Source organism: Physella acuta, unplaced genomic scaffold (assembly GCF_028476545.2).
Source record: "Physella acuta isolate Inbredline_101_S28 unplaced genomic scaffold, ASM2847654v3 ptg001061l, whole genome shotgun sequence".
Classification (NCBI taxonomy): Eukaryota; Metazoa; Mollusca; class Gastropoda; family Physidae; genus Physella; species Physella acuta.
This window is the reverse complement of record NW_026732578.1, coordinates 99132-111046: the sequence shown is the minus strand read 5'-3', so window position 1 is coordinate 111046 and position 11915 is coordinate 99132. Positions and strand designations below refer to the sequence as shown.

The 11915-nt window shown below is 41.8% G+C and overlaps 2 protein-coding genes across 2 annotated transcripts; both read right to left on the bottom strand.

Moving 5' to 3' along the window:
* Nucleotides 1–235: 235 nt before the first annotated feature.
* LOC131955270 (QRFP-like peptide receptor) lies at nt 236–7613 on the bottom strand. The gene is made up of 7 exons (XM_059319311.1): nt 7377–7613; nt 6532–6665; nt 6132–6321; nt 3545–3703; nt 2695–2811; nt 1269–1331; nt 236–250 (listed from the first exon to the last, which is right to left on the bottom strand). Exons 1-7 carry the CDS (start codon nt 7611–7613, stop codon nt 236–238), a joined length of 915 nt encoding a protein of 304 aa, XP_059175294.1.
* A 187-nt stretch (nt 7614–7800) lies between these two features.
* Nucleotides 7801–10882, bottom strand: LOC131955269 (uncharacterized). Its single transcript, XM_059319309.1, has 2 exons — nt 10848–10882; nt 7801–8506 (listed from the first exon to the last, which is right to left on the bottom strand). The coding sequence occupies exons 1-2, from the start codon at nt 10880–10882 to the stop codon at nt 7801–7803; spliced, it is 741 nt and encodes a 246-aa protein (XP_059175292.1).
* Between the last annotated feature and the right edge of the window lie 1033 nt (nt 10883–11915).

Here is an 11915-nt window from a genome sequence, read left to right as displayed (position 1 = left end):
CCCGTTTCGTTTCGTAACACCATCAATTATCGCCGGCTCCTATTAAAAACATTCATATGAAAAGTCGAGTTCTAGAACATCAATACGTTAACAGCTCCGTGTTTTGTTCCCAGACCGCAGGCTGTATTTGGTTATAGATTTTAAGCTGGCTACAAAACCTTGCAGCTATTTTTGTTAGAAAACATTACAAAAATTCTCAAGACAATACTGGCCTTGTGATAAAACGAAAGTAGAATCAAAGTGTTGCACTCTGGCAACAACAGACGAGAGAGGGGGCAGTGTTTATCTTTAAATCGAACCTAGCCTGGGTGATTAAAGTGGTCGATCACTAGTGCTCAAAGTCTCATCCTCCACCCTATTGTGACGGGTACCGGGACTCACGCTCGCTAAGATCTCTGGAGGGTTTTTAGTGCAGGTGAAATAGAGTCAATCGAATTTACTTCCTATAAATTCATGTACAGTTATTTAAGGCCCATGGTGCAGATGAAGTAGAGTTTATCTATTTCAATTTCCTCGGCGTTCGGTTGGACAATAAGATCAGCTTTGTACACAGTCGCTTTTACTCTCTCCGTCATCATCATTTCCCGTTCGTGCCCAAGAAACATGGGGCAGATGAAGATCTGCTTCAGATTCCTCGGCATAGGAAGGGAAAGTGTGCAGCCCAGCTGCCTTTGTAAGTTAGGTACCCATCAGAGACTCATGGATTTGAACTCGGATTCGAACTCGAGACTCTCGGGTTAACAGTCTAGCTCTCTATCGCTAGACCACGCCGTCCCATACTCTCTCCATATAGCCGGGCATCCGTCACGGCTGTGTACACTCGGGGGGGGGGGGGGGGGTGACTGTCGCGACCCAAGGGTACATGGGGGGGGATGACTATCGCGACTTAAACCGAACTTGAGACTTTGAGGCGATCAATCGTACGCTTCACCTCGTCAAAACATAAAATAATTAACCGTTAAGATAAACTTCAAACTTATAATTGGCGCATATGCTAATTTGAGTATAGCTATAAATTTAACATTTTATCTTATCAACTTTTTCTACGCTATAAATTGAATTTAGAGTAAACGACAGACTTTTGTCAGGGTACACAACTCGTGGCTAAATTGGGTAAAAGAGTTAGCGGACATAACTGTGTGTGCAATAGAGAGTATTATTGTAATAAAAATGAATATAATCAAAATTAAGCGGAACCTACAGCCAACTTTAACGAGAATTATCAATTATATTAATTAATTATAGGTGATGAAAAAAAAATAACTCACCTGCATTTGGCGCGTGGAGATGCCCGCACGTGCATCCGTGTGACAGAAGAGCTCCCTCGTTAGCTGAACAAAACACAAGGCAACGGTGTAGGTACAACTTCTTGTTTGGTTCCTGTCGTCGTCTGTCAGGTCTGGGTGAAATCTTGCACACGTTTGTAAGTCTGGTTGAAATCTTGCACACGTTTGTATGTCTGGGTGGAATCTTGCACACGTTTGTATGTCTGACTGAAATCTTGCACACGTGTGTATGTCTTATTGAAATCTTGCACAAGTTTGTATGTCTGATTGAAATCTTGCACACGTTTGTATGTCTGGGTGGAATCTTGCACACGTTTGTATGTCTGACTGAAATCTTGCACACGTGTGTATGTCTTATTGAAATCTTGCACACGTTTGTATGTCTGATTGAAATCTTGCACACGTTTGTATGTCTGATTGAAATCTTGCACACGTTTGTATGTCTGACTGAAATCTTGCACACGTTTGTATGTCTGGGTGGAATCTTGCACACGTTTGTATGTCTGGGTGGAATCTTGCACAAGTTTGTATGTCTGACTTAAATCTTGCAGACGTTTGTATGTCTGATTGAAATCTTGCACACGTTTGTATGTCTGATTGAAATCTTGCACACGTTTGTATGTCTGATTGAAATCTTGCACACGTTTGTATGTCTGATTGAAATCTTGAACACGTTTGTATGTCTGATTGAAATCTTGCACACGTTTGTATGTCTGATTGAAATCTTGCACACGTTTGTATGTCTGATTGAAATCGTGCACACGTTTGTATGTCTGATTGAAATCTTGCACACGTTTGTATGTCTGACTGAAATCTTGCACACGTTTGTATGTCTGACTGAAATCTTGCACACGTTTGTATGTCTGACTGAAATCTTGCACACGTTTGTATGTGTGACTGAAATTTTGCACACGTTTGTACGTCTGATTGAAATCGTGCACACGTTTGTATGTCTGATTGAAATCTTGCACACGTTTGTAATGTCTGACTGAAATCTCGCACACGTTTGTATGTCTGACTGAAATCTTGCACAAGTTTGTATGTCTGACTGAAATCTTGCACACGTTTGTATGTCTGACTGAAATCTTGCACACGTTTGTATGTCTGATTGAAATCTTGCACACGTTTCTATATCTGATTGAAATCTTGCACACGTTTGTATGTCTGATTGAAATCTTGCACACGTTTGTATGTCTGATTGAAATCTCGCACATTTTTGTAATGTCTGACTGAAATCTTGCACACGTTTGTATGTCTGATTGAAATCTCGCACACTTTTGTAATGTCTGACTGAAATCTTGCACACGTTTGTATGTCTGACTGGAATATTGTAACGTTTGTATATCTGATTGTAATCTTGCACACGTTTGACTCCTCAATCAGTCGTCCGTTAGTGTCCAACACTTACCGAAAATAACCGCAGACGAAAATCTTTCAAGAAGATGCCGTAGATAAACGGGTTCAGACACGAGTTAATGACAGTCAATAGCCAAAGATATTCTAGAATGTTCAGCACGGCGATTTTCTGAAAGTAAAGAAAAGATACACACGACAGTAGCAACACACTTTCTCATACTGACCCCTACTTCCCAGCAGCTTTATATCCATCACATTTACTCGTGTTACCTCCCTGACTTCAGTTACCTACCTGACCCTCTTTGTCTACCTGACCCACGTTACCTCGTGACCCATCTTACATCCCTGACCCACGTTACCTCGTGACCCATTTTACATCCCTGACCCAGGTTACATCCCTGACCCACGTTACCTCACTGACCCACGTTACCTCACTGACCCACGTTACCTCACTGACCCACGTAACCTCACTGACCCACGTTACCTCACTGACCCACGTAACCTCACTGACCCACGTTACCTCACTGACCCACGTTACCTCACTGACCCACGTTACCTCACTGACCCACGTAACCTCACTGACCCACGTTACCTCACTGACCCACGTAACCTCACTGACCCACGTTACCTCACTGACCCACGTTACCTCACTAACCCACGTTACCTCACTGACCCACGTTACCTCACTGACCCACGTTACCTCACTAACCCACGTTACCTCACTAACCCACGTTACCTCACTAACCCACGTTAACTCACTAACCCACGTAACCTCACTGACCCACGTTACCTCACTGACCCGCGTTACAACACTGACCCACGTTACCTCACTGACCCGCGTTACAACACTGACCCACGTTACCTCACTTACCCATGTTACCTCCCTGACCCGTGTTACTCACCTCCTCCGCCCTACCCATCTGCATGACGATGAGAGCCGTTTGAAACGGGGTCAAGTTGACCGTGAACACCACGGCCAAGGTCAGACAAATGGTCGTTACCTTCCTGTTTCTTCTCTCTAACGACTGGTCAGCACTTGCGTGTGACGTCAGCGGCTGGACCTGTCAATATTGACTAGACATAAGTCACACTTGGGAGCGTCTTGGGTAGATAGATCTGCAGTTAGATATTGGGATCTTGAACTACTGTTGGATGTGGTAAAATTGATCCAAAATTGGACGTGGTAATATTGACCTACTTTGGACTTGGTAATATTGACCTACTGTTGCATCTGGTAATATTGACCTACTGTTGCACGTGGTAATATTGACCTACTGTTGCACGTGGTAATATTGACCTACTGTTGCACGTGGTAATATTGACCTACTGTTGCACGTGGTAATATTGACCTACTGTTGCACGTGGTAATATTGACCTACTGTTGCACGTGGTAATATTGACCTACTGTTGCATATGGTAATATTGACCTACTGTTGCACGTGGTAATATTGACCTATTTTTGTATGTGTGAAATTTATCCAGTTCTGTGACTTGGAAATATTGACCTGCTTAAGGTCGTCAGTCGTAGGTATATTGAACTTCTTTTTGACGCGGAAATATTGACCTTCCTTACATCATGTGAATATTGATCAAGTGTTGGGAGTGGGAATGTGTTTCGACTTTGGTTAATGGGCGTAAAATCAACTGCACTGCGACTTGGGATTATTGACACTTGAAGTCATGTTGGAACATTGACCTACTTGAAGTCATGTGGGATTATTGACAAACTTGAAATCATGTCTTCTTCTTCGTTCTTAATGTTAATGTTGGGAGGGATCCCCTCCAACACAATGGACACCAGCGAGTTGACGAGATTCCTTCCGTAATATTGTTGACATGGAATAAAAATGTGCTTTTTTAGATTTAGGACCATAAAACTAATAAAAGATAAAATTTTATTAAAAACTTAAGCCTAAAATTAATTCAGAAATGTAATATTTTTAGAATCAATGCTATACAAGTTGCAGATCCAGAGAACTTGAAAATAATTTGTTGAGTTTAAGGCTACATTTCTATTTATTTTCATCAAGCCTAAGTTATAACCCGATGTTTCACTTTCGTAAGACAAACATTGATTGGCTGTACAGGAACTCCGTGATCGATTTCTGACAGCCCCACTTTATAGTTATTTTGTTTACAAAACTTTGCAGATCAAATTTTTAAATAACTATGCAAATTTAAACACCATGACCTATTGTTTCTATTTTTAGCTTACAATGTGTACAATAAAACTTATGTCGGCCATTGTTTATGTCGCCATTACACGTGAAAACCAAATTGTTTTTTCTTTTTTTTTAATTTTTATTTAGTTACCGAAAATATTAAAAACATCAAATACATCCAATCTTTAGTAAAGTCCGAAAAAAACCAGACAGACAGGATTTTATAACCATATTAATTGTAACTACGCCGTGCAAGATTTTAAAATGAATTTATACACCTCTCAAATACCTTTGAGACTTTTCTCGCTGGTGTCCATTAAGTATACGTGTCAACTGGTTATGCGCCACTGAGGCCATTGTCTTTAATTTCAGCCTGTTCTTCTTTTTGGATTGAAGTCATGTCAATATGACCTACTGTTGGAGTGGGATTATCGACATACTTAAATTCTTGTCAATGTTGACCTACTTGAAGTCATGTGAATATTGACCCACTTCTGGGCGTAAGAAAATCGCCCTACGTAAGGTCGTGCGACTGTCGACTGTTATACACCAGGCACTATATTGGTCCTGCGAATATTTTCCGGAATGTTCAGGCTCACTATCGAGTTCATCGTTTTGTTGAAATGTGTTTTATGTAATAGAAAATCGAAGATCAAAGGCCTAGACCGCAAACAGCGCTGTAATTGAATGTACATAATCTCTACCGGTTGTCTATTAGCTCAAGATGTATTACAAAAAGCCGGGAAAATCTTTTTATAGAATTTACAAGAAATAAGTAATTTTAAAAAATTGATGATGGGACCGAATGCTCCCTATTAAAGATATTAAATCTAATATTTTGTAAAGACGTTTTCTCCGCAAGTAATATGGCACGTACGATCTATGAACAAGACATATTTGAAGTATGGAAATCATAGCAAAACATTCTTCACGTGAAGGCAATTATTGTAATAACGTCGTTTGAATGTGTTTGTAATATATTACCTAATATATAATTGTTGTAGTTTTTCGTGCGACTAAGTGAAAAAAAAATAATCTCAGACATTTGGAATAGTAAGCAGAGACTTAAAAATACAGCTGTATACTTTCGACACTGGAAACTTAGTTCATTCTATATGATATCCATTGGTACCTAATGTGGAATACACATTTTTTGGGGTACAAAACGTCGACTTTGTTCTAGGAAAAATAATTTTGCTTGTCAAAGATACTTAAGAAAATGATTTCAAAGCCTTACCCTGCTAGACGAGGCTCGGGTCTTGCAAATAATCCCCACATTACACATCCATAAAGCGGACAAGGGAAGGAAGTAGCACAGAACACGAACGATAACTGTGTATTCCTTGCTCTTGGTCAGCTGATCAAAGGGGATGGAGCAGACCCGGGGGTAGGACATGACAGTGTTCCAGATCCCCACCGGAGCGGCGACCCCGCACTGGAGCGCCCAGACTAGAACCATGGCGATGACGTAACCGGTGAAGTGGTCGCCACGGTCAGCTGAGTCCAGGTGAACGAACCTAGGACATATTGACGTGATATAGGACCAGGACAATTTGTGACGGGATAGAGGACCAGGACAATTTATGACATCATAGGGGATCAGGACAATTTGTGGCGTGATAAGAGTAGGAAAGTCCAGGAAAGTTGTCAAGATAATGAAAACAACGTCACAATGTAATGATAATGAAAATGACATCACCATGTCAAGATAATGAAAATGACGTCACCTCTCAACTGCAATCAGCGCTAACGTGGAGATGGAGATATTCGCCAGCATTGACCGTGTCACAGCGTGCAGCTTACACACAAATTCGCCACACACCCACTCGCCGCGTATGTTGTTCGCCAACACTGGACCTATCTAAAGACAATGTTTAATTACAACTTGTTTGTGAAAATATAAAATTTCATGTCAATAATTAGTTTATGCTGAACATTTTTGTTGTAGACTTGCGGGTAGTCATCACATTATGTAATAAGAAAAAAATGCCAAATAAAGCTGTGCTTAAAATGGCGTCACTAGGGAGTGTGACGCCCAGTGAAAAACCCACCCAAGACACTTTTAGCGTTAGTAACATATTGGTTAGAAACTGGTGCACAGCGGTGTATTAGACCTAACCCAACACACACTTATCTGACACAATCCGTGTAAAATATCTGACCCACTTACCTGACGCAATCCGTGTAAAATATCTGACCTACTTATCTGACACAATCCTTGTAAAATATCTGACCTACTTATCTGACACAATCCTTGTAAAATCTCTGACCTACTTACCTGACACAATCCTTGTAAAATATCTGACCCACTTATCTGACACAATCCGTGTAAAATATCTGACCCACTTACCTGACGCAATCCTTGTAAAATATCTGACCCACTTACCTGACGCAATCCGTGTAAAATATCTGACCCACTTATCTGACACAATCCTTGTAAAATATCTGACCTACTTATCTGACACAATCCTTGTAAAATATCTGACCCACTTACCTACTTATCTGACACAATCCTTGTAAAATATCTGACCCACTTATCTGACAATCCTTGTAAAATATCTGACCCACTTACCTGACACAGTCCTTGTAAAATATCTGCCAGAGACAATGACAACATCAGGACGTTAAGTCGAGCTGACCCCTGGCGTTTGATCCTGTCCACGTTGACCCAGATGACGCAACCGTTCCCGACAGTGAGCACCAACAAGCAGACGGCCAAAAATGTGACTTCTGCCAATTTTTGTACCGATGGTGGTGCCAGAACTTGCAGTAAACTGGGTCTAGGGTACTGCTGTGAGATATTGCTCATGACGCAGATAGAGAATGCAGTGGTCAACGCTTGAAGATTTACGTCACGTGCTACAGTGGTCAAGGCAGTAAGATTTACATCCTTCACTACAGTGGTCAGAGAAGTAAGATTTACGTCCTGTGCTACAGTGGTCAGCGCAGTGAGATTTACGTCCTGTGCTACAGTGGTCAGCGCTTGAAGATTTACGTTATGTGCTACAGTGGTCAGCGTAGGAAGATTTACGTCCTTCACTACAGTTGTCAGCGCTGTAAGATTTACGTCCTTCACTACAGTGGTCAGCGTAGGAAGATTTACGTCCTTCACTACAGTTGTCAGCGCTGTAAGATTTACGTCCTTCACTACAGTGGTCAGCGTAGGAAGATTTACGTCCTTCACTACAGTGGTCAGCGTAGGAAGATTTACGTCCTTCACTACAGTGGTCAGCGTAGGAAGATTTACGTCCTTCACTACAGTGGTCAGCGTAGGAAGATTTACGTCCTTCACTACAGTGGTCAGCGTAGGAAGATTTACGTCCTTCACTACAGTGGTCAGCGTAGGAAGATTTACGTCCTTCACTACAGTGGTCAGCGTAGGAAGATTTACGTCCTTCACTACAGTGGTCAGCGTAGGAAGATTTACGTCCTTCACTACAGTGGTCAGCGTAGGAAGATTTACGTCCTTCACTACAGTGGTCAGCGTAGGAAGATTTACGTCCTTCACTACAGTGGTCAGCGTAGGAAGATTTACGTCCTTCACTACAGTGGTCAGCGTAGGAAGATTTACGTCCTTCACTACAGTGGTCAGCGTAGGAAGATTTACGTCCTTCACTACAGTGGTCAGCGTAGGAAGATTTACGTCCTTCGCTACAGTGGTCAAGGCAGTAAGATTTACATCCTTCACTACAGTGGTCAGCGCTGGAAGATTTACGTCATGTGCTACAGTGATCAGCGCTGGAAGATTTACGTCCCCAACTCCAGTGGTCAGCGCATGAGCAGAAATGTCCAGTGTTCTAGTGGTCAACAGACGGTTGGCATCAAACCCTCACATCGAGATCAGCGATTAGAATCACAGACGTATTTGGTTCCACAAATTGATTCGTTATCCTCAATCAGTAATTAACCTCTGGCGTTATTTTCTAATGATCAAAACACACAAACCATCAACAAAAATAAACACAGAAAGTTTGCCATCCATTAAGATGTAATTAGAGAACTAAAATAGCTTTATTTAGCTACGCGCCAATGCATTACTCAATTTTAAAATGTTGAATAAGAACATTTTAAAAGATAATGTTTTTGTTAATATCAAATTAATGTATGGCTCTAAAGTTCCATCTCCAGCACAAATGGTTCCTTGTAGTTTAATACCGAACGTTCAGAGTTCCAAAAAAAAAAAATAGTATCCAACAAAAACCAAATCAAATAGTCACTTTTTCGTTTCCATTATGTCTAAATAGGCAGTTACATTTATGTATAAATAGTCAGGTTTTTTAAAATTTGTATCAAAATAGGCAGTTCGACTAGTGTATAAATAGTCACTTTTTTTTCTTTCAGTTAGTGTCTAAATAGGCATAGTTACACTAGATTATAATAGTCACATTTTTTTTCATTTGTATCAAAATAGACAGTTACACTAGTGTATAATAATAGTCACCTTGTAAAAACAAAGAATTAACAGGCATCCGTTTACAAAAGGGAATAAACACTTTTTTCTAACAATGTATAAATAATATCTTGTTACTATATTGTAGCAAAAAATAGACGTTAGATCACGCAGCTGATAAAAGTTGACTATAAAAATTATAGATTCGTCTCTCCGTGTCTCTACCCAACTACATCGAAGATAGTTAGAAGTAATAAAACTCGCAGGTTTGTCTCTGTAATGTAATCTCTACCGATTTCCTGCTCGTCTGAGTCAAAGTGCCGTGTGGTACTTCCTAGTTCCCCACCATCACACAAACACAAAGTGCCGTGTGGTACTTCCTAGTTCCCCACCATCACACAAACACAAAGTGCCGTGTGGTACTTCCTAGTTCCCCACCATCACACAAACACAAAGTGCCGTGTGGTACTTCCTAGTTCCCCACCAACACACAAACACAAAGTGCCGTGTGGTACTTCCTAGTTCCCCACCATCACACAAACACAAAGTGCCGTGTGGTACTTCCTAGTTCCCCACCATCACACAGACACAAAGTGCCGTGTGGTACTTCCTAGTTCCCCACCATCACACAGACACAAAGTGCCGTGTGGTACTTCCTAGTTCCCCACCATCACTCAAACACAAAGTGCCGTGTGGTACTTCCTAGTTCCCCACCATCACACAAACACAAAGTGCCGTGTGGTACTTCCTAGTTCCCCACCATCACACAGACACAAAGTGCCGTGTGGTACTTCCTAGTTCCACACCATCACACAAACACAAAATGTTGTGTGGTACTTCCTAGTTCCCCACCATCACACAGACACAAAGTGCCGTGTGGTACTTCCTAGTTCCACACCATCACACAAACACAAAGTGCCGTGTGGTACTTCCTAGTTCCCCACCATCACACAAACACAAAGTGCCGTGTGGTACTTCCTAGTTCCCCACCATCACACAAACACAAAGTGCCGTGTGGTACTTCCTAGTTCCCCACCATCACACAAACACAAAGTGCCGTGTGGTACTTCCTAGTTCCACACCATCACACAAACACAAAATGTTGTGTGGTACTTCCTAGTTCCCCACCATCACACAGACACAAAGTGCCGTGTGGTACTTCCTAGTTCCACACCATCACACAAACACAAAGTGCCGTGTGGTACTTCCTAGTTCCCCACCATCACACAAACACAAATTGTTGTGTGGTACTTCCTAGTTCCCCACAATCACACAAACACAAAGTGCCGTGTGGTACTTCCTAGTTCCCCACCATCACACAAACACAAATTGTTGTGTGGTACTTCCTAGTTCCCCACAATCACACAAACACAAAGTGCCGTGTGGTACTTCCTAGTTCCCCACCATCACACAAACACAAAGTGCCGTGTGGTACTTCCTAGTTCCCCACCATCACACAAACACAAAGTGCCGTTTGGTACTTCCTAGTTCCCCACCAACACACAAACACAAAGTGCCGTGTGGTACTTCCTAGTTCCCCACCATCACACAAACACAAAGTGCCGTGTGGTACTTCCTAGTTCCCCACCATCACACAAACACTTACCCTAGTCACTACAACAACCGTTGAGCTCATTTCTAGACTCTTCTTACAGGCACAAGATCAGCACTGTTAGAACGACGCGCATCGTCAAGCACGAGAGTGATGTGTGTGATTGTTTGTGTGTATGCGTTTATTTGTATGTATGTATGTAAGTGTGTGGAGGGATGTCTCTGCAAGGTTGAGGGAAAACTTTGTGCTAAACATATCAGATCATCATATTTTTTTTTCCAAAGGCGATTGCAATCGATTTGTTTGTAAAGGGATAAGCATAAGACGAATCCTTTAATCTTAATGATGTACCGAAGTAAACTGGCTTAAGAATTTAAAAAGAATATATTCTTAATCTGATTACGCAAATGCAGTTTATTTTCTGGTTGTGTCTAGAGTTCATGTGCAAAATGTTATGTGTGCATGTGCATGATTATGTGCATGCGTTTAGTGCGTTTAATTTACTGTTTGTATGTTTCTTTTTGTGTATTATTATTAATAGGTATTTGTACACTTAAATAAATCCATATAATTAAACATGAATGGGATCACAACACCCCTCCCCAGTGGCGTAGCGAGGTCGGGTATCACCCGGTGCGGCACTTAATTGTGTCACCCCCCCCCCCCCCCACAGAGGCGTAACGACCCTTCCCGGGGACAAACTTTCAAATTTTCGGTTTGCACCCCCCCTCGAACTTTCGATTTGCATCCCCCCTCAAGTTTTTCTCTATATATTCTGCTATTTTTTGCCTTGGTGTCACCCCCCTAAATGGTGTCACCCGGTGCGGTCCGCACCCCCGCCCCCCTCGCTACGCCTCTGCCCCCCCCCCCAGCTCAGTGAGTTACTTGAAGTACTAACTCAACAAATGACAGGAATAAAAACGTAATAATCGTTACAATTAAATTTCTTATACATATTAATAAGATCGCCGCCAGTACGCGAAACACAAAAACCATGATGGGTTACAACTTTCAGATCTAGCCTACACGCCATTTATAAGAAAACAAAAAGTTACCTCAACAAACCAAACAGATCATAGACAGAGTATACAACTACTGCTAGTTCGTTTACTTCACTACAAGCAGTTAGCAGCAGAGGCGTCGCAAGGCGGGGGCGGGGGGTGCGGACC